Source organism: Neocloeon triangulifer, unplaced genomic scaffold, assembly GCF_031216515.1.
Source record: "Neocloeon triangulifer isolate White Clay Creek 2 clone unplaced genomic scaffold, ASM3121651v1 ptg000017l, whole genome shotgun sequence".
Classification (NCBI taxonomy): domain Eukaryota; kingdom Metazoa; phylum Arthropoda; class Insecta; order Ephemeroptera; family Baetidae; genus Neocloeon; species Neocloeon triangulifer.
Window position 1 is genome coordinate 5,747,135 of NW_026775559.1, and position 17,733 is coordinate 5,764,867.

At 35.7% G+C, this 17,733-nt stretch overlaps 7 protein-coding genes and 1 long non-coding RNA gene across 9 annotated transcripts; 5 read left to right on the forward strand and 3 right to left on the reverse strand.

Annotated features, from left to right (window-relative positions):
- Window positions 1-48: 48 nt before the first annotated feature.
- On the forward strand, window positions 49-1,410 carry LOC132203589 (uracil phosphoribosyltransferase homolog). The gene is made up of 7 exons (XM_059631467.1): window positions 49-182; window positions 281-439; window positions 508-550; window positions 609-758; window positions 811-955; window positions 1,010-1,140; window positions 1,212-1,410. The coding sequence occupies exons 2-7, from the start codon at window positions 291-293 to the stop codon at window positions 1,284-1,286; spliced, it is 693 nt and encodes a 230-aa protein (XP_059487450.1). The 5' UTR covers window positions 49-182; window positions 281-290; the 3' UTR covers window positions 1,287-1,410.
- Window positions 1,397-7,653, reverse strand: LOC132203585 (gem-associated protein 5-like). The gene is made up of 14 exons (XM_059631463.1): window positions 7,418-7,653; window positions 6,711-7,037; window positions 6,414-6,648; window positions 6,205-6,364; window positions 5,717-6,149; window positions 5,072-5,663; window positions 3,927-4,250; window positions 3,800-3,871; window positions 3,462-3,743; window positions 3,245-3,392; window positions 2,816-3,073; window positions 2,556-2,766; window positions 2,292-2,501; window positions 1,397-2,236 (listed from the first exon to the last, which is right to left on the reverse strand). Exons 2-14 carry the CDS (start codon window positions 7,032-7,034, stop codon window positions 1,652-1,654), a joined length of 3,834 nt encoding a protein of 1,277 aa, XP_059487446.1. The 5' UTR covers window positions 7,035-7,037; window positions 7,418-7,653; the 3' UTR covers window positions 1,397-1,651.
- Window positions 4,430-5,040, forward strand: LOC132203591 (uncharacterized). Its single transcript, XR_009442449.1, has 3 exons — window positions 4,430-4,577; window positions 4,638-4,746; window positions 4,801-5,040. It is a non-coding gene; the product is annotated as an uncharacterized LOC132203591 (long non-coding RNA).
- A 121-nt stretch (window positions 7,654-7,774) lies between the features above and the next one.
- LOC132203210 (MKI67 FHA domain-interacting nucleolar phosphoprotein-like) lies at window positions 7,775-9,176 on the forward strand. The gene is made up of 3 exons (XM_059630813.1): window positions 7,775-7,952; window positions 8,105-8,244; window positions 8,318-9,176. Exons 2-3 carry the CDS (start codon window positions 8,125-8,127, stop codon window positions 9,050-9,052), a joined length of 855 nt encoding a protein of 284 aa, XP_059486796.1. The 5' UTR covers window positions 7,775-7,952; window positions 8,105-8,124; the 3' UTR covers window positions 9,053-9,176.
- A 451-nt stretch (window positions 9,177-9,627) lies between these two features.
- LOC132203312 (cytochrome b-c1 complex subunit 8) lies at window positions 9,628-10,335 on the forward strand. Of its 2 annotated transcripts, none has more exons than XM_059630982.1 (3): window positions 9,628-9,710; window positions 9,931-10,089; window positions 10,147-10,335. In XM_059630982.1, exons 2-3 carry the CDS (start codon window positions 9,933-9,935, stop codon window positions 10,239-10,241), a joined length of 252 nt encoding a protein of 83 aa, XP_059486965.1. In that variant the 5' UTR covers window positions 9,628-9,710; window positions 9,931-9,932; the 3' UTR covers window positions 10,242-10,335. The 2 variants fall into 2 exon arrangements, with proteins under 2 accessions (XP_059486965.1, XP_059486964.1); XM_059630981.1 differs by having other exon boundaries at window positions 9,632-9,714.
- A 436-nt stretch (window positions 10,336-10,771) lies between these two features.
- LOC132203485 (CCR4-NOT transcription complex subunit 7) lies at window positions 10,772-13,390 on the forward strand. The gene is made up of 7 exons (XM_059631293.1): window positions 10,772-10,912; window positions 11,457-11,571; window positions 11,636-11,772; window positions 11,931-12,286; window positions 12,370-12,484; window positions 12,549-12,689; window positions 12,748-13,390. The coding sequence occupies exons 2-7, from the start codon at window positions 11,550-11,552 to the stop codon at window positions 12,865-12,867; spliced, it is 891 nt and encodes a 296-aa protein (XP_059487276.1). The 5' UTR covers window positions 10,772-10,912; window positions 11,457-11,549; the 3' UTR covers window positions 12,868-13,390.
- Window positions 13,391-13,436: 46 nt separating this feature from the next.
- LOC132203486 (large ribosomal subunit protein uL23m) lies at window positions 13,437-14,788 on the reverse strand. Its single transcript, XM_059631294.1, has 4 exons — window positions 14,632-14,788; window positions 14,483-14,565; window positions 14,139-14,412; window positions 13,437-13,669 (listed from the first exon to the last, which is right to left on the reverse strand). The coding sequence occupies exons 2-4, from the start codon at window positions 14,494-14,496 to the stop codon at window positions 13,505-13,507; spliced, it is 453 nt and encodes a 150-aa protein (XP_059487277.1). The 5' UTR covers window positions 14,497-14,565; window positions 14,632-14,788; the 3' UTR covers window positions 13,437-13,504.
- Window positions 14,789-15,423: 635 nt separating this feature from the next.
- On the reverse strand, window positions 15,424-17,720 carry LOC132203333 (centriole and centriolar satellite protein ofd1-like). The gene is made up of 10 exons (XM_059631029.1): window positions 17,644-17,720; window positions 17,502-17,577; window positions 17,351-17,420; window positions 16,759-16,920; window positions 16,508-16,697; window positions 16,283-16,459; window positions 16,050-16,174; window positions 15,848-15,991; window positions 15,702-15,784; window positions 15,424-15,491 (listed from the first exon to the last, which is right to left on the reverse strand). The coding sequence occupies exons 2-10, from the start codon at window positions 17,545-17,547 to the stop codon at window positions 15,424-15,426; spliced, it is 1,065 nt and encodes a 354-aa protein (XP_059487012.1). The 5' UTR covers window positions 17,548-17,577; window positions 17,644-17,720.
- Between the last annotated feature and the right edge of the window lie 13 nt (window positions 17,721-17,733).

Below are 17,733 nucleotides of genomic sequence, written 5' to 3' on the forward strand. Positions count from 1 at the left end.
CTTTACAACTTTGGAATGAATTAACGTAGAAAGAAGAGTTTTCAAATGTTGGCAACATTGAGAAAATGAAAATGACATCCACCAATCCAATCCGACAGCAGCGGCCTCCGATCGCATGCTGTGTGTATTAAACGGGTTAATAACATTTTGCACCATCTCGTCACATGGTTTCATTGAACCGTGTAAGTTTGTTAAATTGATAATTTGAGTCAACTTGGTTTAAATAAGCTCAGTGAACGAGTATGTAAATTAATACTTTGTTGGTTTCTGATTTTTACAGTTTCTATGTTATGAGGGAGGACTTGGAAATTAAAGATTTTAACATGGGATCCATGGAGGAAGTTCGGAAGGCCGACAAGGTTGAAGATTTTGGACCAAATGTCAAAGTTCTTCCTACAAATGATCAAATCAAAGAGTTGCAAACAATCCTGAGAGACAAGTACTTATTAAAATTTATAGTATTGACTAAAATATACAATCAAATGTGCTAAATATAAATTTTCTAAGGAACACTTCAAGGAGCGACTTCAAATTTTATGCTGACAGATTAGTAATAATCTTCATATTTAAATACAGCAAAATAATTTAATTTTTGACAATTTTATCAGATTCGACTTGTTATTGAAGAGAGTTTAAACCAACTGCCATTTTCCAAAGTCACAATAACAACTCCGACTGGAAGTGAATATAATGGCCTGAAGTACGAAAAAGGAAATTGTGGTGTCAGTATTGTTCGCAGCGGAGAAGCTATGGAGCAAGTAAAAGATGTGATTTTTTAAGTAGACACAATTAACGAATCAAAAAATTCAGGGACTACGTGATTGCTGCAGATCCATCAGAATTGGCAAAATCCTAGTCGAGTCTGATGCAGATACACACGAAGCAAGGGTTGTTTACGCAAGATTTCCAGACGATATATCCAGTCGAAAAGTGCTTCTCATGTATCCTATAATGAGTAAGTCCCTATTTGTTGAGAAACAATTAACAATTCAATAAATTCATAATGCAGGCACTGGAAACACTGTAGTCAAGGCTGTTACTGTCCTTAAAGAACATTGTGTTCCTGAAGAGAACATTATCTTGTCAAACTTATTTTGCACTCCGTTTGCAGCACGAATTTTAACAGCCAAATTTCCACAGGTATAATATAAATTGATACTGGATTATGATCATTATCAGTAATGAGAGCAAAATTAATTTTTACTTTACAGATGGTTATTCTTACTTCCGAGATAGACCCAGTGGCACCCAATCACTTTGGTCAGAAGTATTTTGGTACAGACTAAATCATTTTTGAGCATTTACTTCCTCTTAAAAGTATGTAAGTTTTTTATATTATTGCTATTATTAATATCATGTATGTTAAATACATTGCAAGTAAATTATTGAAGTAAACAAATAATTTATCTTCAATTTTATTTATTCCTACAGATTTTTTAGTATTACTCAATATAATTTAAGAAATTGCATTTGAAATGAATAAATGATTCAGTTTGCTGTATACTCTTTTTGGAACAGCAACAAAAATGAGAGCAACGTTCTATGAATGGTGTCTCTCCATTTTTCAATGAAATAAAAGGAAATGCAGATTACACAGCTATGTGTATCACAAAATTAAATTCAAGAGGTCAGTAGGCTTTGCTGTCGTTATTCATTCTTGAATGGTAGCACGGAAAGTGTCCATCTCTCTTTCAAGCTCTTCAAGTTGACCAGTTTGCAAACTGGCATGGAGACTTTCAACTAGGCCTTGCAGTTTGCAAAAAATGATGAACGGGTTTGGGAAGGCAACCCTTGTCTTTTCCAAGTCCTCTTTTTCTTCTTTGAGGGTGAGCAGTTGACTCTGCAACTTGCTAATGTCAGTTTTGCCTGCATGCGCTGTGGCCAGCTTCTTTTCAAGGTTTGGAATCAGAACTTCAAGGCGGGCAAAACAGGCAGTCTCAGTGTCCATCAACAATGACTTTTTTTCATTGATTTTTGACAATAGCTCAGGATCGTCCTTGCTTGCAGTAGCCAAATATGCAGCAGCTTTGAAGGACTCAAAACTTTTGAGATACTTGGTCAGAACAATGTTGCCCAGCCAGGAGAACAAGTGATGCAGTGGTCGTTCTTTAACAACAACCACACTCCTCCTGTAATTCAGATGAAGAGCCAAGATGATATACCGCTCCCAGTCCTCATTTCCACACTTCTTTCCAGCAGCTCCTAAGAGAAGAAGCTTGGAAGTGGTCACCAGGAGCTTCAAATAAAATTTTAAGGTCAAAATTTAAGTCCCTACAAATATTATATTTTACTTCTTTCTTTGTTTCTGGTAACTGACTGCTCAAAGGGAATTGCTGCACCAATTCATGAAACTGCTCAGATGAGATGTCATCTAGCACCCCCTCCAAATTGGTAATGATCGACTCATTTGACTCTGACAGATCTGAACCTTTTTCTATATTCAAGCCCTCTTTATCCTTGCTGCACACTAGCTGATGAGTTTTCAGAACTCCTCGAAGGTGCTAAAATTAATTATATGTAAAATTGTGTCCAACATTTTAAATTTTAATACTAACCACAAGCTCAGGAATCTCTGATATGATGGCATTCGCAGCGTCCCAATCTTGGTTCATTAGATAGTTGTAGAAGCATTCTATTGTCATGCTCAGGAAAAGTTCATTGCAATTAGCCACTTTGGCAAGGTAAGTGCCAAGCTGCCACATGTTGGGGTCCTTTCGTTTGTACAAAACAGTAGCAGCTTTTTCATAATCACCAACGGCAATGTAACTAGGAGAACCTTTTTAAATCAAAGTAAAAAATGAATAAATTTAATTACCATTGCACAGCAATCTCAAAGTTTCCAGTGTCATGGCTGCACTTTCCCCAGGCTCTCAAAGTTTCAGTAAGCAAGGGATCACCAGCAGGAAGACGCAAGTTGCAAAGTGCGACTGCCTCTTTGTACAAATTGTGCTTTTGAAGCACAGTCACAGCCTCTGTGATTTTATGGCAGGAAACAAAGTAAGATACAGCTTTCAAGATTTTTTCCTCTTCAACAAGCTGCTCTGCATACGCTGCACAGGTTTCCAGCCAAAATCTAAAAAATCATAATGTAATATTATACCAAGAAAATATTGGGAAAATTATTACAGGCCTTCAATTTCTTTTCTTTTCAATTTTTCATGAAATTTCAACTTGCGAAGACTTTTTTTGCAAAAAAAAAAAAAAATAATAATAATTATATATTAATCAAAATGAATATCCATACTTGTGAGATACTGATGGAGCCATTGAAACCAGCCAATCATCTAACTTTTTTGCTTTGATGCTGTCTTTGATCACTTGCTGCATGTCACCCTGCCAAAGCTTCAGATTTTGAAATCCAACATGGTTGTTCATGCGCTTCAGTGCCTCAGCTTTGACAAAGAATAATTAGGAAATTATTTATGCTTTTTGCCACTTTAACAATTTATAATGTAACATACCCTCTTTAGTAAACAGCTCAACAGCGTCATCTTGTGAAGTGAAGAAGCCAAAATGATTCACTTCATTCTGGTCATCTCCACGATTGTTCTCATTCAACTTGATTTTCTTGCCAGGAGGCTCTAATCCTTTGTTCTCCAATAGTTTCACACAGCAGTCCATTGAATTTTTGACAAAAGATGCATTGGAAAGGGGGAAAACCGTAACTTTTGTGCTAGGCTTCTGCTGAGGTTTGTCATGGGGCTTGGTGCTTTGCTTTATTCCATTAGCTGCAGGTTTAGGTTCTTCACACAAAATCAATTTTTAGAATGCTGATTTGTAAACATAAAATCAATTTTACCATGCAATTCAGAAGAGGAAGGGTTCACAGGAATTGGTAGAACTGTAGGCCCCTTTTGCTGCTCTCGAAACTCTAAATGATTAGTTGAAACATAAGATTAATTTATCGTGCTTAACTGAAAAATTACTTGATCTTGACACCGGCTTGCTGTCTGCAGGTGATTGAGATATTTTCCATGTTCTGCAGGTGAAGTCAGCAGAGCCAGAGATTATTATATCAGGGTGCAATGCACTCCAGCAGCAGCTCATGACGCATCCGTTGTGTTCGACGTAGCAAGCCAACACTTCTCCCTTGGCAGCATCCCAAACTTTGACTGACATGTCATAGGAAGATGACACAAGCTGTCCTCCAACATGAGGGTTCCAGGCTAAGCACACCACTTTTCCCCCGTGTTTGAGCTCTGATAATGGCTCCAGTGGTAGAGGCGCACCTTTCCAAACTTTTTCTGTTCCTGCAAATTAAAAAATGCATGAAATAAAATAATAATTACATGAAATACAGTGCAATATTTTGTTCAATAATTTTTTACCCAAAATTATCCTTCATAAATTTTAAATTCAAAGATAATATTTTGATTAGATGCGGATTTTAAGTATTGATAATATTATCTTATTGCTTTGCAGCAGAAAATTTCATAATTCTTTTGATCGCAGTGCCGGAGTTTTGCTTTACCATGTGCAAGTCCCAAACAGTTCTTTCAATGTTGATTACCTTTCTGGCATTCAACAAAATAAGCGCTCAGGATAAAAAGGAATTCAATTACTACATTATGACATACGTAAGGCAGATCGTTAAAAAAATTGTGAAAGCTATATTAACAATGAACTATCTTAACCAGGTTAACTGGGAAACTGCTAAACAAATTTGCAGCATCCAAGGTGGATTGCTAGCTGATTTAGAAACTGTGGAAGAATTAAATTTGGCTTGGAGTGGAGCACCTATTTTATGTATGATAACAAATAGGTAAATATTAACAATAGAATAATTTATTATTTGCCAAGGGTATTATTGGACATCTGGAAGCGACGGAGAGCCTGGAAATTTTACTTGGGCAAATGGACAGTTGGTGAATTCTACACTTTGGGCTGATGGTGAACCTAACAGTTTTGGCACAGGTGTAAAAGCATGTGTTTACATGTACAACGGGCAACTCTATGATGCGCCTTGCACATTTGGTTATAACGTAGTTTGTCAGATGATTTTGTAATAATTTAAATTAATAAATCCCACACTTTGCCTTAGATGTAATAGTAAAAAATAAATAATTATTACCTTCAGCCAGCAATGAAGTCAGATTGTAAATATGGATTTGCTGATCCATAGAAGTAGAAGCCAACCAGTTTTGCCTGTCATCGTCTTTCTCATCTACAGCAGTGCAGCTTGGGTGCCAGGAAAGGTAAAAGATCATCTTCTTGTGAGATCGCAGAGTGTGAATGCACTGGAGGTGTGGAGCAGTCAGCAGTTGAATCGAGCCATCCTCCAATCCAAGAGCAAGGAGAGATCGGTCAGGTTTCCAAGCGATGTCTTTTTGCTTGATATCTTCCTTGATTTGAGGGTTTGAGGCTCTGATAATGACCTTCAGAGGCTTGGGTATTGAGTAGGAGTCAATGTAGACAACAGCATTGTTGTCATCGCATGCATACAAGTACCAGTTGGTCTCAGGAGCTTCTTTATCTTTTTGGTAAACACCGGTCACAGCAGGACCCCAGTTTACCCTGTAAATGCTACTTTTGTGATATTGACGCATTATTAGCACCTCCTTGGCAGGGTTAGAAGCATTGCAAATTCCAACACGTCCATCACTAGTTCCAAAAGCAAGCTCTCCCTCTTTCTCTGGGTGCCAAGCTAAGGACAAAACTTTCCCCTTTGCAAAATTATTAGCTTTTATATCAAGAATTACATTTTATATTAGCAAACCTTTACTCTACTCCAAATAGTTGACGAGCTTTTCCCAGTGGTGTCAGTCATACTCCAGATTCTAATCGAATCATCTCCAACTCCAACAGCTACTCTTCCAGGTGCAAAGGGGCACGGGGCGATGCAGTAAACAAAGCCACCCAAAGTTGAAAACACAGAGGTTGTGTTTGAAGCCAAGTTGTGGTGGATGACAAGTCTATCTTGGGCCATCGACCAAACAACTTTATCATGAGCAGCTAAGCAGAAGAGACCTCGATTGTGGTCGGAGTGAAGGAGGGTCGGAGAAATAGACTCTTCTGTCAAATTCCACGATAGAACCTCAGCATTCATGGAACCAGAAACAATTAGATCTGGTTTTAAAAACAGAACAGGCTGTCTCATGTTGCCCTGTAACTTCTCTCCTGGCTTGAATTTTATCACTCCACTTATGGATCTAACAGAAAAAATATTTAAAAATAATCGAATCTCAAAATAATATACAAATCTACTTGTTGGGCAATTGGATAGTCTTCTCAGTTTGGCCATTATTCCACACAAAAATTATCTGGTCCATACCACTAGAAGCCAGTTTGTTTGTATCAGGGCACCAGGAAAGAGAGACGACTGCCTTGTCGTGACCTCGATGTCTTTGCTGAATAACTCCTGGACCTACAATAATTTTTTAGTATACTTTCAACTACTTCTTTATTTAAATTACCCTTGATATTAATAATGCAAACAAGGCCATCTTTGCAGCCAACCGCAGCTATATCTTGATTAACTGGGCTGCACCTCAAGACGTTAGGTTGCAGTTTTGATGAGGAAGTCAGTGGCTTCAGGACTCTGACCTCACTGCGCACCAAATCCCAAACCACCATGTAGCCTTTGTCGTCTGCAGACACTAACTGGAGGTCCCCAAGCTTGGTCCAGTCAACGTCAATGATGGGAAACTTCTGCATAGAAAAAAAATGCGGGAAGTAAAAACTGAGCAAAATATATATGGGAAAATATGTACATGCTCGTGATGCTTTTGGACCAATGAGAGAGAATCTGTGTCCCAAACAGCAACTGCACAGTCATCTGAGATAGAGGCCAAAAGATACTTAGGCGCCTCTTCATTGAGGGTCCTGTTTGACCAGGAGACACCAGTGATTCGCTCTTTGTGGGCATTAGGAATGAGACTGAACTCTGGTGAAGGTGCATGGCCTTCAGAAAAAGCAATTGACTGGATAAGAACCAGTCCATTTCTAGAACCATATGCTAAGGTTCCATCAGCAGAACAGTCTGCCAGCGAGTTGAGGAACCAATTTGGCGCGGGCAGCAATGCTTGGTTACTCATCGTCTGAAAAAAAAAAATGAAATTTAATAAATTTACTTTGAACATTTTACAAGTAACAACAAAATATAAGAAAAACATATGGTATAGATTGCAATATGTATTAGGGATATGTAGATATGTATAATAAAAAATAAATGTATATATGTAGTAAATGAATATGTATACATACAATTATAGTTATGCATTGTAAGTTATCATATGTACATTATGTACTAGATTAGAATTTTGCATAAACACACATAAACGTAAATCAAATTCCCTCAGGGCAAAATGTATGATTTTGTGTATGTGATACATAATTAAAAAAACTCAACTTGTTGAATCTAATGGGAATATTGGATATATACGCATTCGTGCAATAAATATTCCAAGTTTTAACTCACGTTCTTCAGAAGATTTCCAAGATTTTCAAAGATTTCAAATGGTCCAATTCAAAAGACTGCAGAAGAAAATCACTAGAGACAATCAACGAGAAGGTGACGCTTTAGGCTATTGTGTCGCTCACAGTCACACACACACAATGACGCGAAGAATGCAGAACTTCACAAAAATGCTAAATTTCTCACTTTTGAAGAAGAAAATTTATCTGACAAGTAGCCGGAGTCGTGCTGCTCGTGTTTTCAAACAAGTTGAAACATGCACACATTAACAGTCGTACCAACAGATTTCGCGACCTTGAATTTCGGAAACGCACAAGAAGAACGATAAACTTTTTATGTTAGCACTGTTGGCAGTTCTGCTCTGGCCATGCCGGTACGCCCACTCTACAACGACAGTCGGCAAACCACGTGAAAATTAAAAACGAGGTGGTCGAAGTCGCCAAAATCATTTCTGTTTTGTTTGAGTTCGTTGTTCGTCGAAACCGAGCACCGAGCTTAGGAGACTTCTCTGCACTCTGTGTATCTTCATATCTGTACAGTATGTAAAGTTTTGACTTTGTTAAACTTCTTTATTGTGTATCATTCATGCATTTATGTACGTTTATTATATTCCTCTGTCTTTTGACGTAAAAAATAATGCTTTGCGATTTTAATCTTCTAAACACGCATGCTTTATTTATCATTTTTCAGCGAGCAGCAAGAAAACTAATATGATGGAGACTCCAAAAGCTAAGAGGTCATCAAACATGGAGCCAGAAAATGTATCTTTGCGAAAAGATTCGCAAAAAGCTTTCAGCAAAGCAATGACCAGCATCAAGAAGCTAATCAAGGTATGTATTTAATTTTATTTAGTTCACATTTTTCCTATATATGCCTAATTTATTCACAAATTCTCTTTTACAGGTTGGAAAGGTGAAGGTTCCCAAAGAGAAGAGCAACACCAATGAGCGAGGCGTTGTTTTAATCAGGCACGTCCCACACGGTTTTTACGAAAAGCAGATGGATCTTTTTTTCAATCAGTTTGGAAAAGTGACCAATGTGAAGCTCTACAGAAGCCACAAAACAGGCCGTAGTCTTGGCTACGCTTTTGTTGAATTTAAGGTGAAAGAAGTTGCTCCAATTGTGGCCGAAACCATGAACAACTACCTGATGTTCACAAAATTACTGAAAGCAACAGTCATTGAGAACCCTGGGCCTAAAATCTTCATTGGCCGCAAGATCAACGAAACAAACTGCACTGGAACCATTCGAAGGCGTCGGGAGATTCAAGCTAGCAACAAAAAACTCTCTGATGATGCTGTGAAGGAGCGGGCAAAGAAAGGCAACAACAAGCTGAGGAAGATGCAGAAAAAAATTAAAGACCTTGGAGTTGACATGGACATTCAAGTAGCTGGATCTATTGCTGATCAGGCCAATACCACTGCCAATAGCAGCATGGTAAGTGTCGATTTTTCGAGTGACGAAGAGATTTCTGTGAGGATGAGGAGGAAGTCTGTTGTTGATTCTATCAATATTCCAAACAAAGCTAAGAAAGGTACCAAGAAGATCACAAAAGGTTCTACCGATTCCCCTCTTTCGAAGAGCGCTGTCAAGAAACCCAGGAAATCATTGATGAAAAAAAGGAAATCTATGGTGTGAATTTTGGATTGATGGAACTGAAAGGTTTACTACAATTAAGAAAATAACATGCAAAATAACATTAATTCCTTTTGTATAATCTTTCATTAAAAATTTATCCAAATACTTACCAAATTGTTTTTCTTTTTTTCCATATTAATATCACAGCAATTAAACAAGTAAAAAATTTGCCTTTGTCTTTTATCATTAATAAAATGAAACTAACTATTCCCATTAATACATTTATTGTTTAGTTAAAAAATCAACAGACTGCCGTTTTTCACGATAAAATAATTTGGGTGTTAGCAGAGAAGTATTCAATTATACCAAAAAGATTATTGTAAACTAGAAAAATGTAGTACTGTGGGATGCAATATATTGCTTTTCATTGGGCAAGTAAATTTTGGATTATGTGGATTATTTTGACACAATCCATGTATAGTGAATTTTTAATAATTATTATATTTTTAATTTTTTCTATATTAACTTTATTACCAAAGAACATCAGACGATTTTCACAAGGCAAAATAATAAAATTTTGTGCTTTGACAGTGCGCCTTTGGCGCTTTAATTCAAATTTGTTCTTCATTGGTTGAAAAAAATTTGTGGCCGGCCCGCCCCTCCCGTCCGCCATATTTATATTTCATTCATTCGATCCATCTGCAAATCGAAAAACTCGGCAGGTATTTTTCAGCATTTATATTTTTATGCAGCTTTTACCATTTTAAATATAAATAATTAAATTTCGTGAGTGTGTACCTCAACTTTCTCGGCTAAAATATCTTGGCACGATTGTTCATATCTCTTCAAAATCGGTGCACGCAGCACACTGACACTGATCTATCAGTCTCATTATTATTTTTAATCCTATCTTGCTAATTTTCTTCAACTCCTTTTAGAAATGGGTGGAAAGCATTTTGGAGAGCTGCACAGAGTCCGAGGACTAATTACCTACAAAATCTCGCCATTCGAACAGCGAGCATTCGCCGGTTTCATCAGCACTGGCATCGGAAACTCCTTCAGAAGGTTTAGAGGACAAGCACTCAGGGTTCTTCCTCGTAAGTTCCTATAGATTAAGCTCTCTTTGCTTAAATTGAATTTTAATTAAATTCTAGCCTTTATCCTCGGCTATTTGATCTATGATTCTGTGGAGAAAAAACATCACCATTTGCTTCGCAAGGACCCTGCTGAATTCGCCAATGACAAATAGAGAAAAATGGAATAAAACCTCCAATGTTAGAGAAATGTTATTGATGTAAATAAATTGATGTTATTATAATTAAACGGAATTGAAAAATAGATAACTGCTTGTAATTTTTGAACTATTTTTAGGTGATCATACAATATTGTTTCTGCATAATATGCTTAGAAATGTAACTTCGTTATCTAGGAGACTTATTATGGCCTAGGAGTTAGCATATTTGGATCAATTTTTATGTAAAAATTAAAAACAAGTAATGTTTGAAAATTTATAAATAATCAACAAAAATAATTTAATTGTTCAACTGGCATTTGAAAAAATGTCAGGCAAATAAAATAGTAAATTTTCTAAAAATCATGGACTCAAAATGAAGTTTGTTAAATATTATATCGTATTATATACTATACATGAATTGTAAACAGAATTTACTTTGCCTCTCAGCGTTGAGGAAAAATTGATTAACCTTATCCCTTCGTACAGTTCGCGCTGAATTTCAAACCGAGGTCGATTCCAGCAGCGTTACCCAATCGGAGAGCGGGGCGCAGAGTGCTCGTGCGCATGACGTCACATTGCAAATGTCGACCTGATTGTGTTTATATCAACCCCTTGGCTGCTGAAGACCTGTATTCTGGGGCTCTAAGCGACTAAACTCGCAGGATAGGGCATCAACCAACCCCTTGGTAAATGTTCTTATATTTAAAGAACCTAACTTGTCTAGCGGCCAAGCCAACGGCGCTAATACAGTCCATAAAACCTGTTCAATGCATGCAGTTGTTAGATGCGATTGCTGTCAAAAAAGTTGTTGTCTATCGCATTTTCCACAGATTTTTCATTATTTTAGTAAATATTTACAATTTTTATGCTCACCAAATGCTTTAAATATTAAGGTTAAGGAATTTAAAATTTGCACCTTAGCAGATAAAGAGTGCAGTCCAGTTGTCATAATCAAAAATCAAATGCAACAAAACTGCACCACCAGGCGACGGGCAAATTCAGTCGCCAGTTCTACATCTATTGCTGGCAGAGACATTTTACTCCGGAAAAATATTACAACACGCGATTTTTCTTGGTAATTACGCCTTGAATGTCCTCAGTGGTGCTAATAATACAAAATAACAACAATCCATAAAAAGTAGCATTTTTGCACTCGCATGTGTTCTTCTTTGTCACTGGATTTTAATGACCTCAGAGTCTGTAAACAACGTTGCTTTGTCATATTTTCAGATTCCAGCTGCTGTTTCAAGATAAGTTACATTAGGACGCCGATGCGTGATACGTAATAGTGGAATTGCCGAGGAAAACGAGTCGCCAACTGATATGCCCACAGCCACAGGCAAGCGTGAGTTGCCCAATATTTTTAACAAAATCAAGCTTTAAACAAGTGCTCGAAATTGTAAATCCAGGCAGCAACGCACACAGTGGCCACCAAAACATTCCAAGCAACGAAGAGTGTGGTATTCGAGATGTGTGGGCGCACAACCTTCATGAGGAGTTTAAAACCATCCGAAAAGTTGTCCAGAAATATCACTGCGTCGCCATGGTAAATTATTTTTTTAACAGTATTCCTGAAAAGCATAGAATTTTATATATTTTTTTCACTCATTTAATTTGGATATTTTTTTTAACAAACTGATACTATTTTGATTGTATTTATTTTTATTTGACTTAAAAATAACACTTTTAATTTGAAATTTACAGGACACCGAGTTCCCTGGCGTGGTTGCGAGACCAATCGGCGAGTTCCGCAGTACGGCAGACTATCAGTATCAATTACTGCGGTGCAACGTTGACCTCTTACGCATCATCCAGCTTGGCCTTACCTTCTTGGATGAAGCGGGGAAGACGGCGCCTGGTTTCTCAACGTGGCAGTTCAACTTCAAGTTTAACTTGTCAGAGGATATGTACGCCCAGGACAGCATAGATTTATTGCAAAACTCTGGCATCCAGTTCAAAAAGCACGAGGAGGAAGGCATTGAGCCGCAAGACTTTGCAGAGTTGCTAATGACGTCCGGGATTGTCCTAATGGAGGACATTAAATGGCTGTCTTTCCACAGGTTTGTTTAATTTTCCTTTAGATCACGAGTCACATTATTGTGGTTTCGATACGGAGCATTGATTGAATTTAATTTATCCTCAGTGGTTATGATTTTGGCTACCTGCTGAAATTGCTCACAGATCAGAACTTGCCACAGGATGAGAGCGAATTTTTTGACCTTCTAAGGTTATATTTCCCTAATATCTACGATGTCAAGGTATTGTATTTATAATAATTAAATTTGAAGCTGAAAAATTTTTTAATGAAAATTTGATTAACAGTATCTCATGAAGAGCTGTAAAAACTTAAAAGGAGGCCTGCAAGAAGTGGCTGATCAGCTTGAATTGGAAAGAGTTGGGCCTCAACATCAGGCTGGCAGTGATTCGCTGCTCACCGGAATGGCATTTTTCAAGATGAGAGAGGCAAGATTGATAAATGCTTAAAAATATAAATTTCAACAGAAGTCTATTTGTATTTTAGATGTTTTTCGAAGATAACATCGATGATGCAAAATACTGCGGTCATTTGTACGGTTTGGGAACTTCGTTCGTCATGAACGGCAACAATTATCATGACAATGGTGAAACGAATTCGTCGTGATGTGCTGGAAGTGACATCTCGGAAACCACACGGAGCCACATTTTTTAAAAGCCATTGTTGAATTTGACAGTTAATAAGGACTCTTCCCTCCTTTTATGCAAGAGAATTATCCTTCCTTTTTTAATTTGCTTAATTAAAGAAACCCTGTAAATTAGTTGTAAATTTTACATCCTGCCTCTGGTTCCCACTGTAGCAAAATTTTATATTTACGTTGGAAATTTGTATGTATTGTCTGAAGTGTCCGAAGTTTTGTTTAACAATCGCTGCAACTTCCTTACTTCACAGTTACATACAAAAATTTCAAGATAGGATGCTTCACTAACTGTATGGTTAGCTGGAAAAACTAAAATGGAACTAATGAGCTGTCAAATGAAAGTACAATTTCATCCTCTACGAATGGCTTGTGGCCACTCCAAGTGCACATTGCCGTAAAGACTTCAAAAACACAAGCACTCATTAGATTCAAGCCACCATCAAAAGAGAATAAACTTAAGCATTGAACATTTAAGAAAAAATGGATAGTATTTTGTTTTCTCATTTCCTACCAAATACAAGTGAAACCTTCATAATTAATTAGCTTCGCAAATTTAATTTTAAATGATGACTACATTTGCAACAACCTGAGCACAAAAACAAATTAAAAAGTAAACCATCCTGGAATGCCAGGCCTGTATCCATTTCTATCTAGTTGTTTTCTATGAGCTCGTTTCATTTCTTCTAAATTCTTCATTTCCTTCTTGTAGTCATCATCTTTTGCACTTGAAGCAAATAAGTCAGGAAAAGTGAAATTGACAGATTTCTCCTGAAAATTTTAATAGGATTAATTTATACGCCCATTTTCCTTGTTGGACGTTAGACCCATCGAGAACATTGGTATCAGTGGGTCTCAACCGGTCTTGGAAATTATGTAAGTTTACACTTAAGGAACATTAAACTGAAACTATTATTGAAATAGATGTATTAAAATGACTTGGTAATAAATTAAAATTAAACTAACTAAAATTAAAAAGAAACAAAATAATTTCATAATTAAGAAATTTCCTCATATTTAGCATAAGCCCTATGATGATTTAGTTACAAAATTTCCAAGACCAGTTAAGACCCACTACATACTACATAATTATAATATGATACCAATGATCTCGACAGGTCTTGATGGGTTTCACATCCGACAAAAGGGTTATTTGAAATAATAATTCTATGATACAAACTAGATTAATACAAACAAAAATAAAATGTTAATACGCACAGGAAAAAAATAAAAAAATTACCAATTCCACAAATGCAGTTTTCACATCATCTTCTTTAGTAACATAACCATATTTTCTATTCAATTCTCCTGGAGTGACTTCAGTACGAACAGTGATGACAGGGATTTTATAAATTTTTTCCAAGTAGTTCTTCACATCATACCGGGTCATTTCCATCGAAACCTCAAAAGTAACTACATTGGGTGGCTGTGTGAAGCGTGGTTTGACTAACTTCATGAAGAAGTTAGGTAGAAAAACACGCAACTGGGGATTTCCTCTCTGGTATAATGGATACCTGAAAGTGAGCAGCAGAAGAAATGGTTAAAACCGTATGTACTTAATTCATGTTACTTGAAAATTATTACCATCTTGTGGACATGATGATATGGTGGAATAATTGGGCACCAACGCACTCAGTTTTGATTTTGATGTGGTGTAGTAGAGGTTTCTGAAATTATGCGGTCAATTTAAGAATTTATTGAAATACACAAGAGTTAATACGATATACGCTTACGTGAAAATATTCTCTATGCTCAAATCTTCAAAGCAGGATGACAAATTTATAAATAAGATCAATGTTTCTTTCAACACGCTCTTGTTTGCTTTTGTTCTCTTTTTTGGCTTGAATGAATATTTTGATTCATTCGAGAGCTTCTTTGACCCGGTATAGATGGCACTGTATGCAAAGACTAAAATATTTTCTCACTCAAAGCGGGAATCTAATCGGATTTCCCCGCAGGAATGTATGCAAAACGTTGTAGTGCTGCTCCAGCAGTGCATGTTGTACGCAAACGCGTTTAATAAAAGAAATATTATTATTCTTGTGTGAGGCAAAGTTGTCCTGTTCATGAACCCGATAAAATTATTTATTACTTTGCAATGGAAATGATTTATCGAATTTATTTTTTATACATATTATTTTATCTCTTTTCTACTTCTACGTTAAAAGAATGAGCAGAGCGTGGTCGCGGCAATGCAACATGCAAATTTACAAAAATTTATATATTATATCAGATTTATAACTATGTGAATTGTCAATATAATATAAATTTTTGAAATTTTTATTAAAATTAGTAGCTTATTGTGATTAATCGCATTTAAATGTTAAATTATCTTTTGTTTTAAATGTCTTTTGGACCTTTTATCTCAAAAAATTATATGCACTCCGCACTCAACAATAAACTGCTGCTTTAATTAAAAAAATTATTAAGTACTGCTTTTTTGTGATAGATTTGAAACCTACGGTAGATTCAAGGTTTTTGAATTGATACTCGGCTTTCATCATTTCATTGTTTTCAAAAATAAATTACAGCTCTCGTAAATTGTAGCTGTGCACAGCCAAAATATGCAGATCAGGATGTTGTTTTTCCTTGTCTTTGGAAAAAAAATAACACTGTAGCTAACTCAAAAATTCATTCTTCACATTATTTCAAATATACTCAAAAAAATGCAATTGAAGATATTTTTATTCTTTTGTTAATCCAATATACAATTCTCCTACTTGCAGCGAAAATTCAAAACTTCTGGCAAGTTGTTTTAAATCAACATTCTCAAGAAACATAGACCAGAGTAGTGTGAGAGTACAAATCAAAATGATTTTCCTCATGCTTATTTTGGCAGCAGGCTTTTCTTGCTTGCAGTCCAAATTTTTGATTTCTTCCTTTGCACTGAAATTTTTTTAAATATCTTATTTTTGTTTTGCAAATTTTCCTTTTACTGGCAAATTCTACCTGGTCCTTCGAACAACTTGTAGTAAGTCATTTTGCAAGCTTTGAGAGATTTCCATTTTCAGCGATCGCTCAAATATTATTGGGCGATTAATTTTCCTTGGTGAATTTATTGATGTACACAAGAAGATTCTACCGTCTGAAATCCTTCAGATATACATATACATGAAAAATGAGAGTAAAATAATTGTACGTTTTTGCATACACAGAGTCAGGACGAGATTGGGAACAATTTGCTGAAGTGAAAAGCACAATTGCCGCAGTTAACTTAATGCACTCAGCTACTATACCATCATTTATTGTCATTTCCTTCCAGTGGATTTTATTTTCCTGCAAACAAGTTGTAAAAATATCAACCAAGAATTAAAATGAACAGGTGAAAAATAATAATTATATTTTAACTCAATTTATATTGGTTTAATTCATTCTCAATTGTACCTGAAAATTTTTAATGCACTGTTCTAAATCAGCCCTGGAATGGAAAAGTTCATTTTCCAAAAAATTAATCCTCTCCTTGTAGAAATCCACTTCTATCCCATGCTCTATTTGCAAAGAATGAAAGGATAGTTCAGATTTTGACTTCAAGTCCTCAAGGTAATTTTCCATAGCTTTCTTCTGTTAATTATTAAAGTTGGCAGTAAAATTTTTAGGAAGAAAAATTACCTTAGAAATTTCATTATTCCTTGCTTTTGTCAAATCTTCATTTTCACATCTCAACTCAATTATGTGCTCCTGCAACTCTTTGATATTTTTGTCTTTGAATGCTTTCTCATTTTGAGATGTGGTCAACATTTCTTCCTTCTCAAGATTTAATGATAGCAAATGTTTCTGCATTTCCACAAGTTGCAGATTCCTGGCAAAATATTCAATAATTAATGCAGCTCTACTAAAGTGAAATTATATTTATTTCTCACTTCTCTTGAGTGTTATTCTTTGCATCTTGCAGCTCGAGTTGAAGCCCTCTAATAGTTTCTTCATTTTCTACTAAAGTTTCTTGCTGGGATCTGTTTTGCTCTTTTAATCGCTTGCAATAGCTTTGCAAAACACTAAATCTATGGTCATCATCATCATCATGACTGTATAATTATATTTTATAAAATTACACATCAAATTAAAAATTAAATGGGTATAATATTATATTTAGAAGAAATTAATTTGTGAAATGTTTATTACAATTTTTTATAAGATGCAAATTTAAAAAAGTTTATACATGGTTATTATCGTAATTATACTAGAACTGCGTAAGAAAATATTGGCTCATGTGTCCAACACCTTGTGAACTATTTGAAATTATTTGTTTTATTTAATAAAGCCAAATATTTTCTCATCGTTTAATAGACAAAAAAGCATTAAATAAGTATGACTAAAACCTCCAAACAAAAATTTACATTTGAAAATAAATGGGACTATGACTATATTACATAAATGCAAAAAAAATCAAAAATTAAATTTCTTTTAAATGCAAAAGAACATAAGCAATGGCAATAACGTAGAAAAAATTGGCACCTGTTGTCTGCTTGATTAAAAGCTACGTGACCCTCTTGAAATAGCTGTTCACTGTCAAAAATCTGCTCATCTGTATACAAAAGAAAAATTACTTTGCACATTGCACGAATAAATATTGTAAATAAATATTGTACAACATGATTGTTTATACCTTTGGTGAACAACTGTGAAATGTCTGTCATCGGTGTCAAATCCATAATTTAAGTATTGCTACTTTTTGGCTCAAACTATACTTAAATGAAAGAAAAGTACTTCTTCACCAAGATCTAGCTCTGGAATGTTAGAAATCACACATAGAACCGCATAAAACATTAGAGATTCGTCTATCCTCCGTCCTTTTCCCGCTTGCTTGCTGGAAGAACGGGAAGAACGGCGGACGGGGC